This window comes from Cricetulus griseus, chromosome 2 (genome assembly GCF_003668045.3).
Source record: "Cricetulus griseus strain 17A/GY chromosome 2, alternate assembly CriGri-PICRH-1.0, whole genome shotgun sequence".
NCBI lineage: Eukaryota > Metazoa > Chordata > Mammalia > Rodentia > Cricetidae > Cricetulus > Cricetulus griseus.
Window position 1 is genome coordinate 220,909,974 of NC_048595.1, and position 15,930 is coordinate 220,925,903.

The following is a 15,930-nucleotide window of genomic DNA, read 5'->3' on the forward strand; positions in this document are numbered from 1 at the left end:
CCAAGGTTTTGGAAGCAGGAAGCAAGATGTTTGGCAGCTCCTGTGATGTTCACAGTTGAGTCCCCAGAGCCCAGTCCTCATATATGACTCGGGGAAGCTGATCCAATGGCATTATCTATTGAATAACTGAATACGTAATGCCAGATAGGATCCTTTCTGGTCTTGATTTCCTGTAGCCATGTGTTACCAATTATTCTCAACTTCTTCCACATGCTTCAGTTGATTTTCTCCTTTATCTTCCTCCCTAGTCTAAGCCTTGAAAGCCATCTCGTAGTGTTTCCACCCCTACCAAAGCCCCCAAACTATACTACAGTTTCTCTCCATACTCTCTGTCTAATTTGCTCACCATTCTACCCTTCCTTCATAGACCCTCTCTTCTGAAGAAGCCATAGTAGCTTCCAGGTTGTTAGCTGCTTCAAACACGAGGCAACTGACTGGTGTTCAGGCCACCCTAATCTCAGTGGACACCCTAATCTCTCTACTTCCATCTAAACCTGCTCATCTTCCAACAAGTCACTCTCATAATAGTCTCCAAACTACCCCTTTTTGAAAGTCTGAGTCATGTTCTGTTGCCTCATAATTCTCGCTTCTGTACCTCAAAGTCAAGTCCCATCTCTGAACTTGGGTTTAATTTCTTGTCTTTGCCATATCTCTAAGCATTTGCTCAATCATGTTATAATAAATCTTGAGGGAGACCTTGGTGGATTCCATGGCAGGCAAGGATGACCTAGGCGGAGAGACAAACATGCCAGGCAGACAGAGCTTAGTGAGAAGTTTTATTAGCAAGGGAAGGGAGAAGAAGGAAAGAGAAAAGAGGTAAAGAGACAGAAGACAGAATAAAGACAGAAGAGAAGAGGGAGACAGGAAAAGTCCTGTCTGCCCCAGGGGAACAGTGGAAAAGAGACCGGGAACGATAGAAGAGAAAGAGAGGAGCAAGAAAGAGAGCTGGAAAGAGAAGAGCCTGAAAGAGAGTCAAAACAGGCCGGGGGGGGGTGTCTTTCCTTTAAAGGGGTCCTTTGTACCTGGGATGACCAGGGTACTGCCTGAGTGCATTCTGTCGGGTGACAGGGGCAGGCCAGCATAATGCCTGAATCCTTACAATATTGTATTAGTTACTTTTGTGTTTCTGTGATTGAAACTCCATGACCAAAATAATTAGAGAAAGAAAGACTTTATTTGGACTTATGATTTCAGAGGGAGAGTCCATGATAGCAGAAAGGCCTGGCAGCAGGTGGTTGGGGCAGGAAGCTGAGGCATCACATCTTCAACTATAAGCATGAGGCAAAGAAAATAACCTAGATACAGACTAACGCTATGAACTCTAGAAGCCCATAAGCAAAGCTAAGCCACACTCCCTCAACAGCACTATCAACTTGAGGCCATGTGTTCAAATACGTAAGCCTACAGCAGGCATTTCTTATTCAAAATAGCACACCCTCCCAAAAGATATGGCTATAAACAGTATTCGAATCTTATTCATTAAAAGGTTAGCCATAATGCCATTAATCTTGTGGCCCTGAATTGTTGATGATACATTTCTGAATAAGCTAAAAAACAATAATATACAGTGTTCAGTGGCAAAGTCTCTACTGAAAGCCTAGATATTCCCCAAGTTTAGGAACAATTCCTGGTACCTTTCTATGTTTGCCAATTATATCATTCATAATTCAATTGATTAAAAACATTGCTCGGTGGTTCACCTGTCATCCCAGCACCAGGGTAGCCAAAGCCAAGATATAATTTCACACCAGCATGAGCTAAACAATGAGTTCTAGACCAATGTGAACTACATATCAAGACCCTGCTGTCATCATCCTGATTGTCATCGTTGTCCTCAATCTTACACTTCTTACACATTAGTTTTCTCACTTTCTCTTGCTCTTTCCCACTTAAACTCAACTTTGTTGATGTTCTCCTGCATGCACATTTATCTTACATTGTCATTATACAAGCATTTAGGAGGTACCTAACACAGTAAAGACAATAATGATGTTAAAAATCACATATTGTACACTGAGTCTTGAGATGAATACTTTCAGTTTATTAAATTACATGAAACAGTAGACAGGGGATGAATCTGAAGTTTCAAAGAACTCAAAGTTAACAAAAGAGCTGGAATCTGAGAAATGATTTCACATGTTGTGACCTACTATCCAAAATAAACTTAAAACTGCAAATCCTTGCAGATCTGTGCCTGGCTGCAGAAGGTCTAGAAAACCCTTTGCTGTTGCTTTGTGTCAGCATTTTCAGAGGACCAGATTCATAGTTGGTCTTAGGTCCTCAAAGGGGCCTGTTATTTTAAGCAGGTTAAAAATCACAGTTTGAAACTGTTTAGGCAGCAAAGGAATATCCCTTGAAGGTCTTTTTTGTCAGTTTGAAGTAATTAATCAACTAATGGGCAGTAGAAGGAGACATGAGCAGGTAGCCAATGCAAGAATGAGATACAGTTATCCAAGAATGCTAAATCTCTGTCAAGTCAGTCCCCTCAAACACTGGTGGCAATAGGTTAGAAGTGTTGCTACACTTCCATTCCTGAATACGACTGCTGTGAGGACCAGCCTCCAGCAGTTCACAGTTTGATGGGGAGCCTACAGAGTAGGGGAACTATCATCCACTTGACTTTTCTATCCACGGAAGTAAAACTTAATATTCTGGGGGCAGCAAGGGGGCTATACTTTACTCTAGAGTGGTAGAAAAAGGAAAACACACACACACACACACACACACACACACACACACACACACACACACACACATATTTTTAGGGTCTTGGTTCTCTCTCTGTTCTTTATTCCTTTTCTTACCTCTATCTAGATATATCCCTTTTATATTTCTTGATGTCTTCCTTCTAACTATTTTTCCTTACAGTTTATATACCCAGTAGAATCTTTCAAGCAATATAAAACTTATATACTGCTTTTAAGTGAATGATTACAATGAATAAAAGTTTAAAAAAAGTTTTCCATATCATTTACATGATTAAACATTTTACATATTACAGGTAAATAACAAATTTTTCTCAAGAATCCACATATATTCATGTCCAAGCATCTTGTCATAGGTTGACAGAGTGTAAGCAAGCAAAGTATATTTCTCCTCGGTCAGTTCTTTTACTGACAGGTTGCATGTTCAGTTACAAAGAAAGGACCAATTATCTTATTATTTGTCTCAAAGGTAATCTATTAAGAAATCTTAGAAGAAGCACAAATCTAAACTTTTATATATGAAAAAGCATCAGTCAGCTCTATTTTAAATCCTCAGGGTGCATATCCACTTATAAACAGTTTTCACAGCAGGAACCTGGGGGGGTTGGCAGAAATGTATACAAGGAATTAATCATCACTCTTGATCACTAACCCATCCTAGCAAGAAAGGTATGTCAGCTAATAATAATTGGGCTGCTTTGTTCTTGTTCCTTGACTTCAAGGAGTCCCTTACTCAACTATATGTCTTTCTAAACTTTAAATTGTTTTCCAAGATTTTCTACCTCAAAGCCATTAACAAAAGCATCTTAACCTAACCTTAAGTCATTATTTAAGGCTTTGTTTTAGCTGTGATATACACCCAAACCTGAGAACACATCTCCCAACATTAAGATTAAAAGAACTTGAACTAACTTAGCTTCCAGAACTCAATGTTTTTCTTAATCATTAACCTAAGCCACAGTGTATATGGTCTTTAAGAGAAACTAGATGAGTGACATTACCTTGTTCTTATTTTCTTTTTTTGGTTTTTCAAGACAGGGTTTCTCTGTGTAGCTTTGGAGCCTATCCTGGCACTCGCTCTGGAGACCAGGCTGGCCTTGAACTCACAGAGATACGCCTGCCTCTGCCTCCCGAGTGCTGGAACTAAAAGCGTGCACCACCAACACCCGGCTTGTTCTTATTTTCTATCCTCTACACCCCCTGTTTTATCAGGAACTGGGGCAACACTTTTAAGAATACAGCTTAAGAGGAAATCATCTTCATAATGATACACAAGTAAAAATGCCCAGTAGACTGGGATATTTCCAAGAGATAATCATACTATGTTAAAGACAGTGGTAATCTCCCTACACCCATTCACACCATGACAGACACCAGAGAAAAATGGCAGCTGCAAAGATGCAGCAATAACAAGAGACCTTCTGGGGCTGAGGCTTTAGGAGCCTTGCCTATTAAAGATTCACCCATCAAAGTTTGCTTCCTGGTGGGCCGATCCCCTGAAGTCACTTGCCACCTGCTGCTTCTGTGACATGGCCACTGGCACCTGAAGTTCACGAATGAACCACAGGTCTTGTCATCATGTTCAACAATGGAAAAGCCAATGGATCCACAGCCTCCTTCCGTAGCTCATTCTGCTCCAGTTATTAAAGACACCATGCAATCAAAATATAAAGACCTTAGGCTGCTATCTCTGCATTCTCTCAGCTCTCCAGCCCAGCAAGCTTTTTGAAATGTTCTTATTCCCCTGGCTTTGTAGTCCATTTCAACAAAACATACAAAACAAGGACCAAGCATGTGGCAGACAAGATGCTCTAGCCAACCCAGCCATTGCTGTGTGTTAAACAGTAAAAATGGTGCAACAGAGCACTGGTTTTCAAAGGTAAATGTTATAAAGTTGGACAAGATGTACAAAGTATTCTATCCTTGGCCTTATACCTACAAAAAAAATGATGTCTATTTATTACAGTTGCTCCCTGGAGATAATGTATAGGGCAGAGAATCCATAACTCAGGACAAGCAACAGAGCTGAGTGCAGCAGTCATATACTTCGCTCCCTGGTCCTTAAAGCATGGGCAGATTAAAACAGAATTCCTTGGAGCTGATTTCCTATTGCTGCTGTAACAGATCATCCTGCTATTATCATCAATACTAATAGAGGCTAGGAAGAGGCTAAGTTCTGTTCCCTGCATCCACATCATCCTGTCACCTGTAATCCAGCCTCAGTAGATCCAACACTCTCTTCTGACCTCTACAGACTCACACATGCCCACTTTCTCTCTCTCTCTCTCTCTCTCTCTCTCTCTCTCTCTCTCTCTCTCTCTCTCCTCCCTCCCTCCCTCTCCCTCCTCTCCTCTCCTTTCCTCTCTCTCTCTCTCCTTATAAAGGCCACATACTTCCCTTCAATCATGTCTAGTTCTTGTTCCATGTCTAGTACTGCAAATGGTCCCTGTGTGCATCATCTTGGGAACAGTAATAAGAAAAACAATCTGTGGATTAGAAATCCATAGATCTAGAGGTTTACTGTACTATAATGCTGGTGTCTTAAAAAACAAAAAACAAAAAACAAAAAAAAAACAGCCACACAGATTTGTCAGTCTCATGGCTCTAGAGGTCAAAAGTTCAGGGACAACTCTGGGACTAACAGCAAGTTATTGACCAGCTGCACTTGGAGCCCTGGGGGAGGATCCATTTCTTTCCATCCCCGCCCCAGGTCCTAAAATTGAATTCAATAGCTTTCCCTCAAAGAATGTTGCCTCCACTTTAAGCTCTCTGCATATAACCTGATAAAGAAATCTCAACATTAAAACATACTGAGTGTCCAGTGGAGATATTAAAACAGAGAAAATCGTTTTTATTATCTGGAGCCTCCAAGGTTGGCCCCTGGCATTTCTTGGCAACAGCTTAATCAAATAGTCTCTCTCAGTACACCATCTATTTCCTATGCTCATTATAGCTCTACTGTGCCCTGAATGCTGCCTTGAATGGTACAGAATTCCTATAAAACTTTAGTGCATACTAATTATTAGATGATTAGTTGACTGGGGAGTTTCACTTGTGTATTGCATCTTAAAAAATAGACTGCCAGGTTATTTTTATTACAACAACAATAATAAAGTACAATTGATGGGAGTCATTTCTCACCTTCTAGCATAAGGACTAGGAAATAAATTCAGGTTGCCAGGCTTGGTGACAAACACCAAGCTTACCCAGTAAGCTGACCTGATGGATGGCCCACAGATTAGCAGCTTTTTAAAAGATTGAACATGCAACTCACATTTATATCCCTGGGTATTTATTCCAGAGAAATAACAATTTATATCTCGTTGAAAACCTGTATATTATGTTTACAGCAGCTTTACACTCTGTAGCCAACCCTAGAAACTACACAGTTAATAGGGTACATCCACACTGTGAAATAGTACTCAGCAAGCTAAAGGAAGCAATTACCCATACACATAGCTATGTGGATGAAATGCAGTTAGACTTGGAGAAAAGAAACTAATCCAAAAGGGTTACACATACATATCATTCAAATTGGGTAACATTCTTGATCATTGGTACAACCTGGATAATGGGTATAAGGAATTTCTCTATTGTTTTTCATTTGTGTTTCATTTTACGTTTTTTTTTGTTGATATACTATTTGTTGATATACTATATGTAATTTTTTTATTAGTTCAAATTAGGAACAAGCTTGCTTCACATGTCAATCCCTTCTCCCTCCCTTCCCCACCAACCCTCCTGCCCAATGACTCACCTGTGCCACACCCATCCACCCTCCACTCCCCAGGCAGGGTAGGGCCCTCGACGGGGCTCCCCAAAGTCTACTACATCATCCTGGGCTGGGCCTAGCCCCCCACCATGTGTCCAGGCCAAGAGTGCATCATTTTACTTTTGAGGCAAGAGTTTTGAGTTGTAATCCAGTCTGACCTCAAACCAGTAATCCTCCAGTTTCATCCTCCCAAATGCTGGGGTTTCCTTACCTCTGTCTTACCTGACTCTGCAATTACTTAAGTTAAGGCTTATTTTTTTAAAGCCCTGTTTAATAAAGTATTCACCATAAAGCTGTTCACGAACAATAATTTTGGTGCTACCAAATTTCTTCTTTATTTTCCTCCCTAGATATTCGTAGACTATTAATTTCTTATTGCTGAAGGTTTTATCTCCTGTTTAAGACACTTGTGACACTGGTGATCCTGGATTGTTTTCATGATTGTACTGTGTTGTTCTTGGATTCTTATTTTCCATGCTGCTCTGTTGCCTCCCATCCATTGCTCTGATCTTTTCCCATCCTGACTAAGAAGATATCATCAACTGAGCTTATTGGTTTGGATTCCAATCTCCAGCAACACCCTAGTAAGGAAAGATGTCTTCATCATTTCCCAAGCAGAGAGTTGTTTTGAAAAGACCATTCTCAGCCAGAATAGTAGCTCATGCCTGTAACGTCAGCCCAGGGGAAGCTAAAGTAGGAAGACCTTGAGTTTTAGATCAACTAGAGCCTTGGGAGCTCAGTGTCATGAAAGGACTTCCTGGGGTTGCCTTGGTCTGAGAAATCTTTTACAGGTACTTTTCATCTCTTTGTCTCTCTACCAAGTTGAGTACAGCTTGCTGGCATCATCCTTAGCGAGTGTCCACTGAACTTTGGCTAACCTTGACTAGCAAGTTCTTTTTAGATTTTGACAGCATGTCATCACTGTTGCTGCATCCATACATGTCCCCATTGTGATTTGCATCTTGTTCTAAGAGCCTGTGGTGGCTGGGGTGATCTGACCCAGGGCAGAGCAGGATCGGTCCTGTAGTTTGTCTTGATAAGTGTGGTTTCATACAAAATTTCTTTCTGCTTTCTTTTTCAGTGACTACAGGAAAAATCCAGGAATACATCACCAATCAGGTATTTCCTCACCTTCTCACAATCCAATTCAAAGATTTTAAATGCTACGACTTGCATTAATAAATGTTTCAATCAGCTTGTGCTCATCATTAGTGATGAGTAATAGACACAGAGTCTCTTGGTTCTTAGAAGCAATACATCACTCATCTGTGAATGACCATGCGCTTTCTTTGTCTGTCTCAACCCCATTGCTTCCCTCTATCCCATCTTACCAAAAACAAGAAGAGTAGACACACTCTGTCACTCTAAACATGTAAGTGTCCCTGTGATCATGTTGCCACTTCTGGAACAAATAGACTCACAACTCAGGTGACTCTCCTCTGTCATCTCAAGGTTTAATTCAAACAGATTGACTTGAATGGCTACCAGGGCCCACTAGAGAGGAAAAGCGTGTTATCATTTCCCTGTGCTCAACTTAGCTGGTATGTTCCTATTTCACACTCTCCATGCCCAGTCTCTGTATGATCTAATGGCTCTACTGTCAGCTACATATACTCTTTACAGGGATGGTGACATGTAGCCATCCATGGGATAAACCAATAGATGCTGTCACCAAGAGTTATAATACTGGGCCCACTAACCCCTTCTGTAGGCCAGTCGAGCTGCAGGACCGCCACATGCTACTTGCTCAAGAGACTCAGAAAATTCTGACATTTGGCCTGTGGCAAAATACTGCTCAAATTTCACTCCCAGATACAAATCTCCATGGCTTTTTTCTTTCTTTTTCTCTGGTATAAATTATAACTCACCATTGCCAAGGAGAAAGGTGGTAAGTGTACATTTATATTGGGCAAGTTACATTTTTCTTTTCCTGTGTTCTGCTTTTTATGGTTATGTCTATTTTTATTATCTTTTTAGTTAGCATGCAAAGAATGGGTTTCGGTAGACTTTAGATGTAGCTTGGTGGCTAGAGTGCTTTGTTAAAGGAGCATGAAGCCCTGCATTCTTTCTCCAACACCACATAAATTACATGTGCTGGAGTGTGCCTATAATACAGCTCTTAGAGAGGTGGACGCTTGGGCATGGAATTAAAAGTGCAGGTTGTCCTTGGTTAATGGAGGAGGTGGAGATCAATCTGGAATACTTGGGTTCATTACAACATCCTCATACATGTGTATTATACTTCCTTGTGTTTACCTTTCCCATTACCCTCACTTGTCTAGTGGTCCCCCAAATAGTTTCCCCTCAGTTCTCATACAGAGTCTGAGTCTGGCTGCAATGTACCTGGATAAATACCTGAAGAAATCTAAATCACATATCAAAATCACATATCACAGAGGTAGCAGCATGTCTGTGTTGTTGTAACAATATTCTCCTTTATGTCAGTCACTAATGTCTTCTAAACGTAAGCTTCAATTTTAGTTCCCATTGTTAATTCACCCAAATGAAAATATGGCTTTTGCCTTGTCAGTACCAGATACCCTTTAATTCATCAAGCTTTAAACACTGAGTACTCAAATTGCTTAATATACCCCACAGCAATATTAATAAGCAGGATCAAGCATTTTTCTGTCCCTTTACATGTGTATGTACCCATAGATGGGTGGGTGGGTGGATGGATGGATGGATGGATGGATGGATGGATTTTTAAATTGGCTTACAGGATACCATCTGGGAGTCTAACAATGGCTGTTTTCACACTAGAGAGGCTGAGAAACAGTAGCTTCCCAGTCCACAAGGCTAGATGCCTCATCAGTTCCAATCTGGTGCTAAAGGCCTAGAGGATTCCTGGAGAGCCACTAGTCTTTAGTCCACCTTGGCAGGCCAAAGAAACTGTTAGCCAAAGACAGCAGCAGAAGCAGCAACAGGATAGACGAACTCACCAGAAAGGTCCTTCTATATCTGGGTTGCTGCAGGTGGGAGGAGCCACCAAACCTCCAAGTAGGTCTTCTGCCTCAGTTAGTCTGAGAACAGCCTTCTAGTATGACCAGAGATACCTCTAAAGTAGATGGTCCCTCACTGTTATGAGGAGAAATTTGTCTCATGAATGATTCTAGATATTGTCAAGTTGACAGTAAATATCAACCATCAAAAATATCAACAATAATATCTCTAAAATTGTCAGTAGGAATAATTAATCTTAAGATAGGTAAGACATGGACTGCAAGGACTCTCTATATTTAATCAGGAACCCAGCAAAGTGTGTGTGTTAGAGCAAAGGACTATCAGTCTAAGACGCTAACCATGGGTATACATTTTCAACTTCAAAGATGATGGGGAAAAGATGTAGGTACACGAAGGAAAAGAAGATATCTCATCATGAAATCTGGTGGTGTGGGGGGAGAGAGCATATCTCAGAAGACAAAAGAAACATAAATGAAATTTTCCCTGTTTTGGATTATGGCCAAAAGTTTCCCATTCCCTTCCCTCACCCACTCAATTTTGAACACAATGTAAAGGTTGCATTACAAGAGCAGAGCAGCCCACATGGTGCTGGTATCTGAGAATACCATGATTGTGTAATGACAAAGTCATCTGGCCTCTCACCAGGTTCATTTACCTTCCTACCTCTGTCTCTTTACATTCTTTGAGTGGTTTAACAAGGCAGAATCATAGTTAAGACCTAAAGTTTATTGTTGTTATGCTTATACATTTGCCACAGATGGAATGCTTTTCTCATAAAGATATCCACTTTCCCCATTGATATAATGGGTTGAAATAGTAAATAAATAAGTAAATAAATAACTCCCCCCCAAAAAAACTATTTAATTGAGTTTTCATTGTGAAGCTTCCACCACACATATGTATTTTGCTTGTTGAGACTATTTCCCTCACAACCCACCCTCCCTTTTCTCATTCCTTCTCCATCCCATTGGTCCCTTTGTTATTCCAGTGTACTTCTTGTGTGTGTGTGTGTTTGTGTGTGTGTGTGTGTGTGTGTGTGTGTGTGTGTGTATTCATACATATGTGACATATATGTGACTATGTATAGCCAAAAATTTATAATTTTATGTATCTACATAAAATCTAGAAACCACAAATAGAAAGAAAGTGTGGTATTGCCTTTCTGCAATGGACTTAATTCACTTAATATGCTTATCTCCAACTGCACTGAGGCAAGTCCTTACAGGAGAATTTTTGTTTCCTGTATGTTGTTCCTTTGTTCATTTGGCTAAACTAATAGAATATGTGAACACCAAAACAGAACACCAAATATTTACTCATGATCTTAAACACGGATCGGATACCAGTCTCAAGAAGCAATTTAAAGTCTTTGAACTTTACCATGAGGGGAATGCCTTAATGCATTTCTCACACAGCCCTTCTCAGAACAGAATCCCCTTGTTCAATCTCTGTCCAACAGCTCACATTTCTAATACCCCAGTGGAATTTCTATTCATCGTTCTTCCAATGAGGGACATGCTTTCCATTCTCAAAAACACAATTCAAAGAGTCATTGACAACTTTTATTTATCTATTTTTTAGAAGCAAAGTTAAGCCACCCCCATTTGCATTTCTTTCCTTTCTTCTGCTTTGTTTCATTTTTTTTCTGAAACAAGATTTTATTTTACAACCCAAGCTGGCATAGAACTCACTAATATGTCCCAGGCTGTCTTCGAACTCATGTCAATCCTTTTATCCTCCTCTTTTTGAAATCACTCTGCTACCAAAGCAGTTTGTTTCTTGAGGAGCACTTACTTCCATTGGTAGAGGGATGTATTGCAGCATGTGTGTTGAGCTTGTGTGAGACAGTTCTCTCCTACAACCTGCCTTCCAGGGATTCAACTCGGGTGTCAGGCTTGGTGGCAAGTACTATCCCATGAGCCCCAAGAGAAACACTTTTGAAAACTCACTTTGGATAATCAATACAGTATTCTTTATCAGACGGCGATGCAAAATGGAATGCTTTTGAGCATTAATCTTGCCCCTAAATCCTTCCTACTGGGCACTATAAATTGTGTAATTAAACTGAAATTGAAAATTGAGCCTTTCCTCTCACCCTTTCTTTCCCCTGCAGTGGCAGAGAGTTCTGCACCAACAAGAGAAACCAAGGCTAGAAGGGGAGGGAGGGGAGCTCAGGATCTGCTGGCCAATACCCAGTGCCCCAGTGGTGTTTTTAGCCTTGCTGGGAGGGGGGGCACTCAGGACCCGCTGGCCAATACCTAGTGTGTGTTTTTGCCTCCAGATCCTTTAGCACACCTGATCTCTGAGAACAAACAATCATTTGGGTCCTCTGGAGGGAACCCTGCATTCTTTCCTGGTGTAACTCCCTGGGGAAATCAGAAGGCTTTTTAAAAGTAACTCGTTAATGCAGCTTGTTTACAAGAAAGGGACAAAAGTGATCAGCAAAGCACTTGGCAGCTCCTGTCCCAAGATGTCATAAATGCATGACCCATTTTTTCAGCTGTGTCTTTGGCAACTCACTGCTATAGTAATCTCCTATTTGGAAAATGTTACTTGTTGAAATGAAGCCTCCTATGGGTTTGCTGAATAATTTTCACCATGGTAGATTAAAGCAAATACCTTAAAATACTTCCAAAATTATTTCCAAAATCAAATAATTGTCGTCATGAGGGGAGAGGGCAAGAAAGGACCTGAAAGCCGTTCCCTTTTGCTGCTGGAAACAGCCTTGTTATACAGTCAGCAATTGCACCCCCAGTAAATGAATACCGGCTGTTTATGTCCTTTACAAAGCAGGTCATCAAAGCCCTTAGTGCATTAGGACCTCAGGGTCTTGCATCAAGGTGACAAGGGAGTGCACTGTGTGGGCATCCATGGGTTATGAAGAGGCATTTGTGCTGTGGAGAACAGCCCCAGTTCAGGAGCTAGCTCTCAGACAGCTTAGCCCTCACTGATTGCCCAGGTCCCAAGCCTGCACCCAGGCTATTCGTGTGTCTTCCGGAGTTGCCATAGCAAGCTAGTGCGAATGAGGGACAAACAAGTCTGGAGGCTCTACATTCAAAGTTAGGGTGCTGCAGAGACCACCTTTCTTCTAAAACCATTGCCAGGATTCTTCCCTACACATCTTAGTTCCTGGTAAGTACCAGAAATCCCTGGTTCATTACCATACCTCTTCAATCTCTGCCTGTTCTCCTGCTCCTGACCCCAACCCCCCATCTTATAAGGTCCCCAGCTATACTAGACATGAACTGGTATTAATGAATGCAACCTGATTATATTTGTAAAAATCCTGTATGTATCTAAATAGGATCATATTGACAGGTACTAGATATCAGGACTTCGATATCTCTGTCCTTGAGAAGACTCAAGTCAATCCATAGCAAGCTGAAAATATTGGTTGTCTGCCTCAGCCTACTGCTCCCCATACCCACCACAGCTGTTGGGAGTTGACCTGTTCATGTATTAGGGCCATTCTGGAACTTATTAACAGAGATCTAGAAGCCACACCATCATCAAACTCTGGACTAGTGGTTCTAGTGTAGAATTCAGATTAAAGAACAATACTTGGACCAGACTAAGGGGCCACCAGGTGCTTGACGAGGCTCTACCAAGCATCATAAGTCAGTGTGCTCTCTCACTCCTTGGAAAAGATGAGCCACACCTTCCTGGATCATTTCTCCTCTATGTCTTCCTCCACCACCTCCCTGTCCTCTCTAACTCCCCTGTCTTCCTTCTGTGTGTCCTCTTCCATCTTCCCTTTCTCTTCCTCATCTGCTGCCTCCTCTTCCTCCTTCTTCATCTCTTGTTTTAAAGTTCAATAACCCTCAGGAGTATTTGCCATGATTTCAAGGCTGCCTTGAGCTACAGAGTCAGACCTTGTCTCAATTCCATCAAATAAAACAAGTTGGATAACCAACAAGGACATCCAGGGTATTAGAAAGACATAGACACTGAATTGAGCCTCTAGTCAAGTGAGAATGGGTCAGCCAGGAGAAAGGAATCACAGCCTGTGCCTCAGGAAACCAGAGTAAGCAGATGCTTTAGCATCTCCATATCTGCCCCCCCAGGTGAGAGGATATAGAGGCACGCCATGTGTCCCCATAGTGAGTTCTGGGATGAGGTGATGGGTACAGTTTGGAGTGGTACTTAGGACCTTATGAAAATATTGAATCAGGAAAGGTGTGATGTCAGAGCTACCCTCCAGGTACCCTGAAAGCCTCGTCTAAGACTTTTCCCATCTTTGACTGGGGCAGGTACAGTCACCATCTAGGCATCCACAGCCCATAGTCAGCTTCCACTCTGCTTTCACCCTGAATGTCCATGTCACCACTTAGTCCTCCAGGGGCCACTCAGCCTTCAAGGATAGAGGAACTCTGAGTCTCCCAGTTCCAGATCAGGTCTTGGAAGTATTCAGACAAACAATATGTGTAGCTCACTCACACCCTCACTCCTCACAAAGGTTACTGGAACGACTGAGACCACTGCAATTTTAGCAGTGATTCTGTGATTCTGCTGCAAAGTAAGGATTGAAAAATCTTCCATCTCTAGTCTATAGGATAAAGTTCTAACTTTGAGTATGCAATACAAGTCGCATTCTCTTGTCCTCCTTTTGAAAGGATGTTCCCATTACCCTATGGGGTTTCCTATTCTACTTCTGTGTGTACTTTACTTAGTGACTAGTAAAACCATCCCATCAATACCCTAACCATAATCTCTGTGTGTATATAATTTGCTTATATAAAATTGAACCCAGCTAATTCTTTCCATATAAAACTTTCTATATTTCTGTATAAAACTGAACCCAAATAATTTCTTATTTTTCTGTAATCTCATTTTGTTTTTTTCAGTCCATTTGTTGTAGACCTTTGCATTTTTCAGTCGGTATCTTGATATTCCTATGGCAATATGACTGCTGGGATTAAATAGCATCTCTCTAAAGGGAAGAACTCATGCCTGGGTCATCTTTATATCTGTTCTCAGACTTTGCACATCTTAATGGCCAAACCAATTGCTGATCAAATAGAAATTCTTCCACTGGCTAAATTGTAATCTTAGTGGCCCGAGTTGCTACTAATTTTGCACCATCTACTTCCTGCACTTGGCTGTCTTCCAACCAGTGTCAAATACCCTGTAAGGCAGAAACCAGGAATTGTCTTTAGCCCTTCCCAGATTAGAAATATAAACCAAAACACACAGGACAGGTCAAGACTGCACATGTTTTCCCCAAATAATGATTTCACAGGTGGAAGGGGGAAGAATCAAGGGCTAGGAGAACCCATGTCTTTCTTTGGCTTCTACATCTCGTTCCATGTAGCCTACAGAATGTTAACAACTAAGTTGGCTTGGGTTTAAAGTTACCTGGTTTCTTGGCTGGACCTGATCATTCCAGTGGTATTCAGTGTTGCCTTTTCAGGGCAGCATGAACTTTAGAGGTTGTTGACTTACATGTTCTTACTGAAACGGCCATGCACTAAAAGCAAAGATCCTGACCTCAAGATCCTTTCTTTTTGCACCTTCGTCCTAACGAAATGGTGGCAGCTCACCCCAAGTTCTCTTGACATTACCTTCTCCACTCAGAAGCTGCACTTTTTAAAAGCTGTCCAATTTGTTAGTCTTTTTACAAATCTTTGAAAATGGGATTTAGCTGGATCAAAAGGTGATGGTGCTCACTGTGGTTGAAAAGAAGCATTTAGAAATGACAGTCTTTATTAAAGGTCAGCTAAACTGTGAACCTAGAAAGTGCTTAAGCATAAATATCAAGGCTATTTCCTTAAGTGGAGCCAAGAAAATTAAATTATTGTGTAGGCCTTCTGGAAATGGTGTGGAGACAAAGGTTGGTTGAAAAATGGCTCTGGGGTACTTTTGTTTTTAATTAAAGTTTATTTTATTTATGTGTACATATTTATATGTGTATGCACTCATGTCACACATATGTGCAGGCCTGTCAGATCCCCTGGAGCTGGAGTTATAGGCAACTCTATGCCACTCAACTTGCATGCTTAGGAACTAAACTCGAGTCCTTCAAAGAGCAGCAAACACTTTTAATGCCCCAACCATTTCTCAGGCCCTCTCAGGTGTTTGAAAAGCATGCATACTATGTAAAAAATATGTTTGGAACAAACATTAAGAAAATGATTAGCAGTCAAATATGCAGGTAAGCACCCAGAGTGTTTATGAATACTTGCAACCCACCATTATGATGGCCATTTGATCTCAGGGTCACACTCATCTGTCATAATAATCCTATGAGGATCAGCAAGTTAATCTCCTTTTTATACAGATAGAAACTCAAGCTTAAGATTGGGTCTAGCTGACAGGCATGTCTGACATTTTGATACCACAACATGACATTGTCATTTATAAAGTTCACATTCCATAACTACCCAGTCATGTTAGTAAAAAAAAATAAAATAAAATTTTGCAATGTTTTAATACGCTTATGATTTTGTATTGGGCTACAGCCATAGCTGTCCTTGACTGCATGTGATCCTT

The 15,930-nt window shown here is 41.0% G+C and overlaps 1 protein-coding gene across 2 annotated transcripts in view; it reads left to right on the forward strand.

Annotated features, from left to right (window-relative positions):
• The window catches only part of Chst9 (carbohydrate sulfotransferase 9), a 226,838-nt gene that overhangs the window by 189,654 nt on the left and 21,254 nt on the right, over nucleotides 1-15,930 (forward strand). For both annotated transcript variants that reach the window (XM_035439065.1, XM_027404377.2), the window contains one exon: nucleotides 7,559-7,596. In XM_035439065.1, coding sequence (XP_035294956.1) covers nucleotides 7,559-7,596 — 38 coding nt within the window. The remainder of the gene's footprint in view (nucleotides 1-7,558; nucleotides 7,597-15,930) is intronic.